This window comes from Lutra lutra, chromosome 2, assembly GCF_902655055.1.
Source record: "Lutra lutra chromosome 2, mLutLut1.2, whole genome shotgun sequence".
NCBI classification, from domain to species: Eukaryota; Metazoa; Chordata; class Mammalia; order Carnivora; family Mustelidae; genus Lutra; species Lutra lutra.
Window position 1 is genome coordinate 145940884 of NC_062279.1, and position 13250 is coordinate 145954133.

General features: G+C 53.4%; 1 protein-coding gene across 6 annotated transcripts in view; it reads right to left on the reverse strand.

The window, feature by feature from the left end:
* STK32B (serine/threonine kinase 32B) overlaps positions 1-13250 on the reverse strand; it is a 412641-nt gene that overhangs the window by 19578 nt on the left and 379813 nt on the right. For 5 of the 6 annotated variants that reach the window (XM_047718857.1, XM_047718856.1, XM_047718858.1 and 2 more), the window contains 4 exons: positions 8402-8518; positions 6348-6473; positions 3438-3569; positions 1703-1767 (listed from right to left, as the gene is read on the reverse strand). In XM_047718857.1, the coding sequence (XP_047574813.1) occupies positions 1703-1767; positions 3438-3569; positions 6348-6473; positions 8402-8518 (440 nt within the window). The remainder of the gene's footprint in view (positions 1-1702; positions 1768-3437; positions 3570-6347; positions 6474-8401; positions 8519-13250) is intronic. The other variant, XM_047718860.1, reaches the window with a different exon arrangement.

Consider the following 13250-nt stretch of genomic DNA (forward strand, 5'->3'; position numbering starts at 1 on the left):
ACTGCTCAGGCGATCCACAGGCTCGAGTCTGCCAGCAGGTGCTCTCTGAGGACCCCTCCGTCCAGGCTGAAGGGAGGACGGGTCTAGAACATGGCTGCCTGGAGCCCATGGTCCAAGGTCCCCAAGCTGGTTTGAGCAGAAGTACCTGCAGCCAGGTTTCTAGACTGGGGAGGGACTGTGAGCCTCAGAGCTGGCAGGACAGCAGGGAAATGACGGTGAGCTCTGAAATCACCCCCATGTCTGCTGCCATCTTCCCCAGGTCTGAGAGACTGCGGTCATGGAGGCCTTTCCTGTTCTGCAGGACAGAACATGGGCACCAGACAGACCTTGTCCTGTAGGGGTGAGGCTGCTGCTCCAGCCTGGTGTGTGTGTGTGGGGACTGACCTGGGCACTCCCAGTTAGAGGGCTGTCACCACCCAGGACAAATGATAGGCCTGTCCCAGTGCCTCATGGGGAGTGGGGCCCTGCCCTGCCCAGCAGCCCACTGGCTGGAACACAAACAACACTGAACAGGGTCCCTCACCTTCCAACACTGCCCTCCCCCATGCATACTCCCCAAAGTCAAACTTCTTCACTGGCCGCTGTGTCTACATTTTGCTTCTCTGTGTACTATACTTTTGGTACTCTGTGTACCACTCCTGGCCCTCTATGCCCTTCCCCTTCCCACCCCTTAGGACCTAGCCAGGCACGGTGCCTTGGGAAGCTTCCCTGACACCCAGGCTGAGCCCGGCACCCTGCCGCCTGGGCTGCCGTGTTTCCCGTGGCAGACATTCCCTCTGCTGCAGCACAGACCCGGTGACGGCACAGGGCTCCTACTGGGACTTACCCATCTGGCTCTCTTGGAGGGCCGCAAGCATATCTGAGAGGTCCTGCAAACCCAAGGACCCATTCAGTGTCCATTATATGGAACAGTCTGCTCTCGGTCCTGCCTTCGGCGCCCACCCCATGAGCCCAGCCCTGCCTGAATCCTGCTCTTGCTAATCAGCCCCACTTGGATAAGCCACTGACAGTCATCCTGCTGGGACCCAGCCTGAGCCTCCTGCTTCCTTTGCTGACCGATCCCTGCACAGGCAGTCATGTGGCCAGCTCCGACCCCGCCCGAGCCCCTCCTAACCTAGTATTGTCCCAGCGCCTGCCAGCCTGGGATGCCAGAGTCCCTGCATGACCAGCCCACACCATCTCACCCCCTTAAATAATAGCAAAAAGAGCAAATCTTTTCATGAGGACTCCGACCTTGGGTGGCATGGTATCCCCAGCCTCATTTAATCTTGCAACAACCCCACTGCAACTGAGGGATTTCCATTTTGTCAATGCTGAAAATGAGGCTCAGTGAACTGAGCCATCCCGTCCCACACGGTCACACTCAGTCTGGCAGGGGTGGACCCTGGGCAGTTTCCATCCGGACCTCGAGCACCGAGCCCTCTGTGAGCCTGCCCTGCTACATCAGCATTCCGGTGCACTGGCCCGGTCCTGCCATGGCTACTCCACTTCACATGAAGACCCTGAGGCCCAGGGAGCTGAAGTTAGTGCCTGGCTCACATGACGGAGGCAGGATCACAGCACGGGGCCACCTGCTGCTTCCCTTCCTGCACCATGGATGGCTTTGCCGCGGGGCCAGGGACCACCATTCTCCCAGGGAGACCTGCTGCCATCTGGTCAGGGGTGGGGGGCTCTGTACAGCAGATGCTGGTGGAGAACTTACTTCTCTCTGTTGAATATGATGAATTCCTTCCGTACGGTCTCCAAGCACTGCTGGAGGTGTCCATTCTGCCAAAGAGCAGAGAGGCAAACGTAAATGATGGAGCACCCTCCAGGGGGGCATGGCCGAGGAGTGACGATGAACAAAGCTGGACCTAAATGGGACTGCAGCTGCTTGGGGCCAGGGGTGAGCTACGTGGCTGGACCAGCCCTGATGGTATGGGTGGCTGTAAGGGGAGCCTGGCAGATGAAGATGTTTGCCACAATTTTAAGCCATTAAATCAATCTTAGAAGTCATGTTGGAATGGAACATGGGTTGGAAATCATGAAGTTGGTTTCCTGATTGCTGGAATATTCATTTGGCCCAATTAAGAAGTGAGATGGGCAGGGAGGAGAATGTCAAGACGACCCTGCATAGGTGCTCGTCCTCTTCAAGAACAGATGCTGAGGACAAGTGCTCTGTGACACATGTCCCAGAGGCTGCCTGAATGCCACATGGACACCCTGCACCTGTTCAGAGCCCCGTCCACCCTCGGCCGCCCTTGTCAGCACACCTGCAGGTGTCTCCAGGCCAGCTCTAGTTTTAAAGGCTACACAGATGTTTAGATTTCTTTTAAACTTAGGAGAAAAAAAAAAGAACCTTTCACATCGAAAGCTATCTTCATCTTCATACCAATATGGATGTAAAATAGAATTTTAAAACTTTTAAAGGGGAAACAGGCAGTTTTGGGTTAATCATGCCCCTTAAAAAGATGTGTTAAGGGGCATTTGGTTGGCTCCGTCCTTTAAGTGTCCGGCGCTTGGTCTGGGCTCAGGTCATCATCTCACAGGTTGTGGGATTGAGCCCTGAGTCCAGCTCCCTGGTGAGCAAGGAGTCTGCTCTGCATCAGAGTCTTTCTCCCTCTCCCACTCCCTTCCCCACTGCTCCTCCTCACCAGCACTCTCTAAAATAAATAAATAAAATCATAAAACAAACAAACAAACAAAAAACCAGATGTGTTGAAGTCCCAAGCCTTCCTAATGGTGAATGGGACCTTATCTGGAAACAGGGTCTTTGAAGTCCTACAAGAGGAGGATGGGCCCCCAACCAATAGCTGGTGTCCTTAGAAGAATGCCTTGCGAAGGCCCAAGGACACAGACAGGAGAGCACCACCGGGAAGGAGGCATGTAGGGGAGGAAGCAGCTGCAAGCCAAGGAAGGGGTCAACGACCGCTGGCCCCACTGGAAGTGGGAGAGAGAGGGAAGGACCCTCCCCAAAGCCTTTGGAGAGAGTGGTGCTCAGCCCATACCTGCATCTTGAACTCTGGCCTCCAGAATTGTGACAGAACGCATTCTGGTGGCTTGAACTCTCCACAGGACCCACGAAAGTTGCCTCCCCTCCCCAATCTCGGGTGACTCTATAGCACAGTCTTTCCAGAGGGCACCCAGGACTGTCCAGTATGGCGTGGTGACCCCTGCATGGCAGGCTTTCTTCCACTCTGCTCAGAGACACACGAGGCTCCCGCACTAGGACTCACAGCCACGTGAATGGTGCGGACGGACATACATGTGCACCTGCAGCGGGTCTCGTGCTGTAAAACCACACCTTCGATTGAGCCACTTTACTGACTGCAAATGAAGGTGTGTGGAGAGGCCAAGGGACATGCCTCCACCTGCCTAAAAAGCAGGCTCGCTCCTTCCCGTTCCCTGGCGTCTAGGCCTCCTCCCCTCCTGGGGTCCGCTCCTGAGACCCCGCTCACCAGAGGACAGCCGTCCTTCGTGCCATCTTTGGACCTGTTCTTCGCCAACCTCTTCTTCTTCTTGTGAAGCGGCTTGGATTCGAGGATCATTTCTTCAAGTTCAAATGTGGGATCACAATTCAGTCTCCCTTTCTGAAAGCAAGTGGAGAGGCAGACTAGGTCTGTCTTGGTTCCACCCATCCTTGGACGTGCCTTCATTCATTCATTCATTCATTCAACACATAATGATTAACTGCTACAGTGGGATACCCAGCTAACGTGTTTTTTTTTTTTTTTTCCTGTGAGGAGAAGCAACACATTTACATTCTTGCTGCAGACCTCACTCATTCATCCCTGTATCCCCCCACAGCCCCCCCATACCCCTGTTAACAATCAGGGGGCTCCTCAGTCTCCTTCCTGCGAAGGGTCACTTTGCCAGGCTGAGTTCAGTTACCCAGTGTGACTTATTCACTTATTTTATCACATGCATAATCGAAGTTTATGACTCTTTTTTCTATAACTATCATTTTTAATAATTTAAAATGCCATTTCTGACCATAATCCACCCAGTTCCTCATGCTGGCTGCCTCAGCCCTCAGCTGGAGCAGGCTGGGCTCCACCCACTTTGGTCAGGAGGAATTCTGTCCACCTGACTTCTGGACTGTGGGCCCAAGTTGCCAGGTGGCCGTGGTCCATCCCAATACTCAGCTAGGGATGCCAGTCCCTTATGGCAATACAGCTTCGTGGTTATGCCATCCACGGTCTTGAGGTCCATGGGAACCTCTTCCAAAGAGCTGGTCCAAGTCTTTACTGGCCTGATTCATCTGCCATCCACTCATTCACTCACTCACTCACTCACTCACTCACTCACTCAGTCATTCCAATACAGACTCTGGATATAGACTTCCTGAGGTCAATTTCTCACTGAGCAATCATGGGCAAGTTACTCGATCTGAGAATACTACCTACGAGAACAAATTCTCATAGGTAGTATTTGTAAAGTTTGTATGAGATAATGTACGTGGAATTTCAGAATAACGTCTGGCTTGCAGAACACTCAGTCCCGTTAGACCATGATCGTTCACCCTTTTATATCTGTGTGACAATCACACATCAAGAACTTCTAGTGCCTCCAAGCTCCATCCGTTGTTCTGGGGTCTTTCTCAGGCAGAGGCCAGCCCCAGCTACATGGGCTCTGGCCTCCAGAAGGGGGGATGGCAGATGCCCTGTACCAGAATGGCATTAACTGCTCACGTAGATCTACGTACCTGTCCAGTGCAGGGCCAGAGAGGCTGCGATTCACTCCAGGTAAGGAGGTGGGGGGGGCTGGCCTGGGGCGTGTCCCATCAGAAGCAATGCTTAAGTTTGCCTCCCTTCCAGAAGGCAGTTACTGAGACCCTCAAATGGGTCAGTCACTGGGTTTGAAGCTGTCTCGGAGGAGGGACAGGAGATGCCAGGGGACAAGGAGAGGAAGGGCATCCCCAGCGGAGGAAGCAGCATGTGTGCAGGTACACGGCTAAGAAACAATGTGGACAGAGGGCAGTCACTTAGTATGGCTGAAGCAGGGGTCCCCTGCTCATGTTTGTGTAGAAGTGTGCACGAGTGTGAGTGTGCACGTGAGGATGGATAAGTGTATTTGGGTGGGCTTGGGGAAGAGCAGCAGGTGCGGGCTACCAAAGGCTGATGGACACAACATCCTTTGGCCCCAAGGATCACGCAGGCGTCTGGCACACAGTCTTGGGGAAGGCTCAGCCCTGGCCATGGGGAGACTGTTTTAGGCAATCTGTGTTCCATACAAAGGACTGCGTGGAGATCCCTGGGTTTCATCTCCATGGCCTGAGAGGAGCAGACAAGGACCATCAAGGAGGCTAGCATATTTCTCTGGCATATCCAGAGCATGCGTTCTGGGGCAAGCCAAGCAAGGGAGTCCAGAACTCCAGCAGGCTTATTCATTAAAACAGACATTACCAGGGTGGTATTTAATGAGGGATCACTGAGTACCAGGTCCTGCTCTGAGTCTTTGGAGGCCTTTTGGCATTTATTCTTCCCAAGCTCTGTGGGAGGGGGGTGGTTTCTCTCGTCTCCCCAGTCCAGGTGAAGAAGCCCTTCTGGAGCACACCTGAGGTCACAGAGGCGGGAGTGAACCCAAGTCTCTATGGCCTGGGCCCCCCGGGGTTGGACAGCCTGTGGTCCCCTACAGGACTCAGCCCTGGGTCTCTATAGGTGCCTTTGTATGTTGATTGGCTTGTTGTTTGTACAAAATTCCTAGCCCACTGGTTGTCAACAGGGGCAGCTGTCCCCAGGGGTGCTTGGCAATGTCTGGAGATGGTTTTGGCTGTCACAGCCGGGGAGGGCTACTAACACTCTGTGGGCAGAGTTTAGGGACATGGCTGAACAGTCCCTGATGGGCAGGTCAGGCCCCCACTGAAGAATCATCTGGCTCTAACGTCAACTGACTGTAGCACGGTTGAGGGGGCCTGCTCTCGTCCGTAAGCTCCCTGACAACGGGCACCAAGACCGTTTTCTTTACAGGGCTTCACCTCGAGTCACACGTGGTGCCTGCCCATGTAGGCACTCCGTGAGGCCACGCCGGCTGTGTCCCTGGGCGTGTGGATGAATGGGTGGGTGGATGCACACAGTAGGTGTGATTCTCCCCCCAAGTGCCTGGACCTGTGCGCACAGTGGGTGTGATTCAATAAAAGAAGGGAGGCTCTGTGCCCACGAAAACCTACAAGGAGAGAAGCCTCCCAGGTGGAATCTTGGAAATAAGGTCCAAATCCACACTCAGTCTCGGCGTAATGGGAGCCCTTTGGGGGCTCTTGCGGCCATGGCCAGCAGAGGCCTCCCTGGCCAGCCTCAGGATCTTCCTCTAGAGCAGGGCAAGGGACCCTGCAGAGGGATGGCATGCCATTGGACGAGACCCCCACTCACATTAGGCACAAAGCCGGGCGTCAGTGCCTTCTCGAACACTGCATCCCAGTTCATGTCGGACAAGTAGGGCGCGCTCTGAACATCACCGAGGCTGGACAGGCGGCTCTCGGGATCCTTGGTCAGGAGCTGCAGGCAGACAGCAAACATGCTTGCACAAGCCAGGTGCCCTGCTGAGGTCAACGGGGACTCTGAAGGTAGAAATCTAGCAAAAATGAAGGTGCCTCTGTTTTTATGCTCCATTAATGCTGTGCTCTGGGTTGCCATTGCCAAAAGTGTCTCCTATACTCATCCCTTTGTCACCAGAGAGGAACCTGGAGGGCAGGCTGCTTCCAGATGGTCACCCAGAAAGGAGCTCTGTGGCAGGACCTGGATTTTCAGCCACCGCGCTGTCCTTGGGGACTAGCGCCCGTGACATGCCACTCTCGCTGATGTCTGCAGAGGCTTCTAATTAAATATAAAAAGAATTAGCCACCTCATCTTGAGACTGTCAGCCTGGTAATGGATGTTCGAAAGTGTAATAAAATTTATCCCTGGACAGCTTTGTGGTGACTTCTGTGGCCTGACAGAGTGGCCTCATTTGTAGCCAAGGGTATAATTTTTAACTTCTCCACAAATAGAATTTCTGCAAATACAGGACGGGGCAGTATAAAAAGCAGCCACAGAGTCCCACCTTGTACCCAAATGAGGCTTTCAGCTTTTCAAATACATACTGGCTTGTCTAACATGAAGAACACCTGGGTTAACAGGTAGAGACAGGGACCCTTGACCCAGGCCTGCTACCTCTCCCTGTCTACCCCCATCCCTAGCCCAGCTGTAAGGTCTCAGGCAGGCTGCTGCAGGGTGTGCACCTGTTCCCTCCTCCAGAACAGGAAGGGCAAAGGCAACTCTTCCATTTCCAGTGCGTGATTAAGATGGAACCCAAGGGGATTGGTGAGGACCTGGTCAACACTAAGGGGTGTGTGGCACCCAGCTGCCAGTAGGTGGGAGCTGGAAGTCAGAGCCCCCCTGCCAGTTTGCTCCCCGCCCCTCAGCCCCCAACACTGCAGAAATCTCCCAGATGTGCCCAGTGAGCAGGCTGTGGTCATGCCACGTGAGGACACCTGGCAAGGTCCTATCTGCTGGTCTTGGCAGCCTCCTCCTAGGGGCTGCCCCAAAGTGCCAGGTGCAGATTTAAACAGAGATCACACTCCAGTGCCCCATGGGAGTTCCCTGCTCTGAGAAGCGGTTCTCCTGGGTGTAGGGGCAGGTGGTGTAGGCACTGGCACGGGCATAGGGCATCCAGGTGATTGTAGTCGGCAGGGGGTTCTAAGGACCCCTGACTTCTAAGAATCAAGTACTGACTCTCATGGACAGCGGTGTGGGGAAGAAGAGTTGGCATCTGGAGCTGGGAGAGCCTGGATTCAAACCTCACTTCTGCCCACAGATAGCCCTGTGGAGCCACAGAAGGACTTCGTCTTCCTGAGCCTCTGTGTTCCCACCTGTAATATAGGCTCCCAGGATTGTGAGGACTACGAAGAACCAGTACATGTCCCAGAGCACGACATTCCCTCAAGCACCGCTGGCTGCTGTTACCACCGTCCTTCTACAAATGATGGGGTCCCAACCACCTGCTGCCCTCCATCCACCCTGAGCATCTTGGGGGATCCCAAGGCAGGAAGCTAAACACCAGCCTCCAAAGGAGGGCACCATCTCCTGTCTGTGCCAAACTCGAGCGGGCTTCAGAACCACCTGGGAGCTGATAGCAAAAGTTTCTGAGTCAGAAGTTCTGGGTGGAGCCCAGGAATCTGCATTTCCAACAAGCTCCCCAATGGTGCTGCTGGTGCCGCTGCTGGCCCAGGGGACACACTTGGAGAACCACTGCTTTATTCTAGCCGATTCGAGTTCCTGGAGAAAAGTCAGGAGAGTTCCCGTGTCCTAAAGTTCAGCAACTGGAAAGACCATTTGTGGCAACAATTTTAAAGAGCTGTATGGTTAAGTATAACTATTTATTAGGGTTTGTAGTGGAGTGAAAAGAGCCAGGGGGCTCTGTTGTTGCAGATGTGGCTGTCCCTTACCTTCTTCAGCAGGGCCACCATGCCCTTGCACCACGTGGAGGAGTAGTGGACGCGCTCCACCTTGAACATGTTGAGGATCTCGTCGATGGGTGTAGCCGAGTGGATTTCATACGGTCTCTGCAACCAAAGGACCAGACAAGGGATCAGAGAGAAGCCATTGGAGGACACCGCCCATGTGGTTAAAACTGTGTAGACGAGGGGGTGGTTTATGCTTTCCCTTCATGTAACAGTGGATGTTCCTCTTTCAGCACAGAGCACGTGGCCCCTCCCCATGTGCCAACAGGGACCAGGCTGGTAGGGTGGTCCCAGAACCCAGCAGGTGGGTGCTCTGTTGCGGCCACAGGAGGTTAAATGAACTTGGCAAGGTCACATAGCCGGTAAGTGGCGGAGGCGGGATCTATGCCCAACAGCCTAACTCCGGAGTCCCTGCTCCAGGCTTGTGGGTGTGGTGGCTCTCACCATCCACTAGACACCGAGCATCACCTCCAGTCACAGTCCCTACCTGCTGGTGGTCCTCATATCACATTTCCCAGCACTGGCTGAACCAGCTGGGAGTACACAGGGCTGGATTCACCAAAGTCTGGGTCTGGTGGGGTGGATGGATGGCGGGAGGCTGGGCTTCTACATGCCACTCTCTCCCCCACCGCGAGAATGCATAACTCTGCTCTCCACCCGCCCAGGTTGGCAGAGCATTAAACCTCCTGATGCATTTTTGCAACATTGTCTGGGCATGGTTTTTTTGTTTGTTTGTTTGTTTTGCTTCTAAGAACCTCTCGGAACTTGGGATGGGACCTTGGGTACAGAGATTGGACAGTGTCTGAGCTTTCACCTGCCCCCCGCCCACAGAGTTCACTCCACCTCTTCACCCTCCACCCAGCTTCATGGGCTAAGATGCTTTGAAGTTTGCATCACAGTCAAATGGCTCAGGGCTGGAATAGGCAGTCACTTATGGAGCACATGTGTTCCACCAACTAGAGAAACCAAGAGCAATGGGTTCATAGTTGTCCAGGAGAACCTGATTATCAGTTATGAATTCCCCGAAGGCGGGCTTGGATGGTGCTCATTCCTGTGTTCTCAGGGTCTCAAGCAGCCTCAGCCATCCAGCAGCACACGAGGGCAAACATGATGAGTCCATCCATCCACAAACACTGACTGGACACCTGCAGGGGGCCAGAGCCTGTACTGGGCTCATGTGCTTCATAATGCATGGGCTCCAACCTTGTGGAAAGTGGCTTCCCAGAGGGTTGCTGCAAATAGGAGGTGCCATATAAGGAGGTGAGTGTGTCCTGAGCCCTGGGTGGGTGATGATTCCCTGGAACGGAGGAGAATCTTTATCTTCGGCAAATGGGGCTCCCCTGGGAAAGACGTCTGCCTGTGGAAGTGCACTGTGCCTTCCGATGCACCCACCCAGAAGGGATCTTTTCCTGACTGGCTGCCTCCTCTTTCATGTATCAATCGAATTGGGAACTCCCCCTTTTGCCCTATAATCTGCAGAGCAAAGCCAAATCCTGTGGGCTCCCTGGAAATGCCAGCTAACTAGATATGTTAACATTCTTTGCAAATGCCTTCAAACATTTTCTTCCAATGTCATGAGAGGCGGAGAATATGGTTCCAGTAATGAAGACTTTAGAGTTTCCTCCTGAGGCTGCTGCCTGCCTCTGCCTTTGCAGGACCCCTCTGACTTCACCAGTAACAGCTACCATGATTAGAAATAACAGGAGTGAACAGGGAGAGTGGAGACGTCAGTTTCTGGACTCTTCCAGATCGCTTTTTCCCAAGTTTCTTCCTCTGGGGAGACCATTCCTCCCATTCTGTCCCAGCTGTACCTGGAAACCCAGCTGCTGGAGGCAGGAGGACCTTGAGAGATGAAGCAGTCTCACCTCCTCATTTTAGAAGTCGGGACAAATGGGGACCTTGCCCCATCCCACAGAGATGCAGGTTCTCTGTCCCTACTATTTCTCTGACACCACCAGTGCCCACCTGGCCGAGCACCTGGCTGGAGAACCAGCCAGCGACAAATGGGAAGGCTTTTCTCGTCATTCACATTGCATTCTGCTGCTCCTTCTTGGTTGCCTCAAGGCATCCATCAATCTGCTTTTCCATCCACTTTCCAAACCTGCCATGCTCTAGCTCTATCCTCTCTGCTTCTGGAAGGAACCAGACCACTAAGAGTAATGGTGGTAATCATTACGGTAACCCTGATAAGCCACAAGGCCAACACAGCAGTTAAATATATTCACAGAGAAGCTGGGAACACCAGGCATGGGATACGCTTTGCAGCTTGCCTTCTCAGCCTTCGTCCGTATGGGTAGCTGCAGAGAATTCTATAAGAATATCAGCAAACCCGAGATCACTATTTCACCTGTTCCGGAAAAGAATTTACTGAAGCTTGGTTCTCATGCATTGGCCTTAGGATGTGTTGACTCAGAAAAGCAAGTGACATTTCTAAGGTAATTACATGTACTTCTGGGGAAAGTGCTTTTAGCAGCAGGGCACCAATATCCTCATTATGGAATGCAGGCGGGTCTCTCTTCTGGGACACTCAGTTTACAAAAAATGCCAATTTAAAGAGAAATCAAAGAGAGGGGAGGAGAATTGCTATAGACTTGTTATTTGAACTGTTAGAGCTGAGCTGGGCTTTGGGGACCATCTAATCCAGTGTTTTTTCCCCAAAAACCTTTTTACTCCAAACCCCAAACACGGAACAGATGAAAGTGAAGAACGCTTCCTCGGGCTATGAAGTCTCCAAAGCCAGAAGTAGCATTCTGCAAACCCTAGAACTGTTCAGCCACTTCTGCTGGGTCCTAGAGGTCCATGAAACACAGCCTGAAAACCACAGAACAACCCATGTGCTCTTTCCCTGACCTCAATGGAGACAGAAAACCCAAAGAGTGAGGTAACAGAGTCTGCTTCCTCCCAGGTCCTGACTGCTGGCATACTGCTCTCTGTCTGCTTTACCAAGGGACCAGAAGTCAGTGTTCAGCTCAAGGACCGCCTCTCTCCTTCCATCAGCTTTGCACACCGTTACCATTACACTCCCTGTTCCGCTCTGCGGGTGAGCCCATCCAAGGGGGTAGATCTAGTTCTCCGAGAGCTCCATATACCCTCCCTCTTTACATACACCTCTCTGCACCCCCGACCTTCTCTGTCTATGAGACCACAAAGAGATAAGCTCCCTGGGGTCAAAGGCAAGGTCAGGGAGGGGGCTGGGGAGAAGCAGAGAGGTGCAAGGCTTCAGGCCGCCATAGGTGGGGGTTTGGGTCTCCATTCTTTGTCCACACCGAGAGCCCACTGTGCAATGCCATGTGCCACGAGCATGCATTCAGATCTCATTTAGTCCTTTTGGTTCCTCTCTGGCAGCGGTTCACAAGCAGGGACATTTTGGCCCCAGGGCATATTGGACGATGTCGGGAGATATTTTCTGGTCGCCGTAACCCAGTGGCGGGAGATTTCTGCTGGCATCTGGGAGGGAGAGACCAGGGATGTGGCTAACATTCCGCACTACACACAGCAGCCCTGGCACAAAGCATTCCCCAGCCCCATGTGTCCACAGCGCCAAAGTCGGGGAGCCCTGTGCTTTGGGCCTGAAATCCCATCCCCCCACTTGGTAGATGAGACATGGGCTCACCCCCAGATCATTCAGAGACTATGTGGTAAAGCCAGGATGGGGGCCCGAATGAATGTCAGCAAAGCCAGGATGGGAGCCTGGAAACGTGTGACTGCAAAGGACACATGCCCACTCGTCCACCATGCAACCATGTCCACGGACAGCACCACATTGCCTACCTGGCAAACCCGAGTGTCTCCAGCTGACCTCAGGGACTTCTACAGACTGCCCCTGACCGTGCCCTGACTGCTCTATGGTCAGAAATTCTTGCTGTGTCCGCCTCTGTGGCTCTTCCCCACCTGTTCTCATGCTATTCCCTCTAGCAGCTCCTCTGGGACCCAGGCTAACCTGTTCCCTCAGGTGTTCTCCACGCTCCTCTGAGCAGGTCACTAGCACTTTGTCTGCATGGCCCTGTCTCAGAGTCATCGCCAGGAGCATTGTTAACATGCATGTTGGACGCTGCATGGGCTCTGCTCGTTTTCTCACCATCCCCATGATGGCCCTGTGCATTGGCCTCATAATCCCCATTTCATGACGGAGGAAGCTGGGGCTCAGATGAGGCCATGCCTGGCTCCAGCGTGGTAAGGTGCTAAGTCAGAGAGGATGCAGGCTTGCTGGGAGGCCCCCGGGGGCAGAAATCACAGTGAGGACTGAAGGCTTGCTGACATTGATCAGGCATGTGCTGGGTAATCAGCACCGTAGCAATGGCTTAATTCTCAAAGCAATCCTGTTGGGTGGATATTATTAATTTTCCCCCTATTAACAGATGAGGATTCTGAGCACTCGATCTATTTCTCAGCTTCGGTTAACATCACTGATGAGGCACTTGGTAGAACCAGGATTTGACCCTGTGAAGTCCTCTAAGATCCCCTTTGTAATAAGGAGGCAGCTTTCGGTTGAGTGAGAGGAAACACCTTCTCGCCATTCAAGCAGTCAAAAAAGAGAACAGGTTCTTCCCGGAGGTAAGGAGCTCCCTGGATGCTGAAGGGAACCAGTGAACAGGTGGGTGAGCACCTGCCAGGGATGCCATCTGGAGCCTGGCAGACGGGAGGGGGACAACGGCTGTGCTGAGGTCCCTAAGGCCCTTCTCTGGGTCTATGGCCGGAAACCTCTCCTCTCTAATCAGAGGGTGTGGTCGAAGTTCAGAGAGACCAAGGGACCTGTGCTTTCACAGGGAACTAAGGGGGTGGGGAGGGAAGGTGGTCACAGTCTTGAGTCTCTTTCTTTCACTCAGCAGGTGTG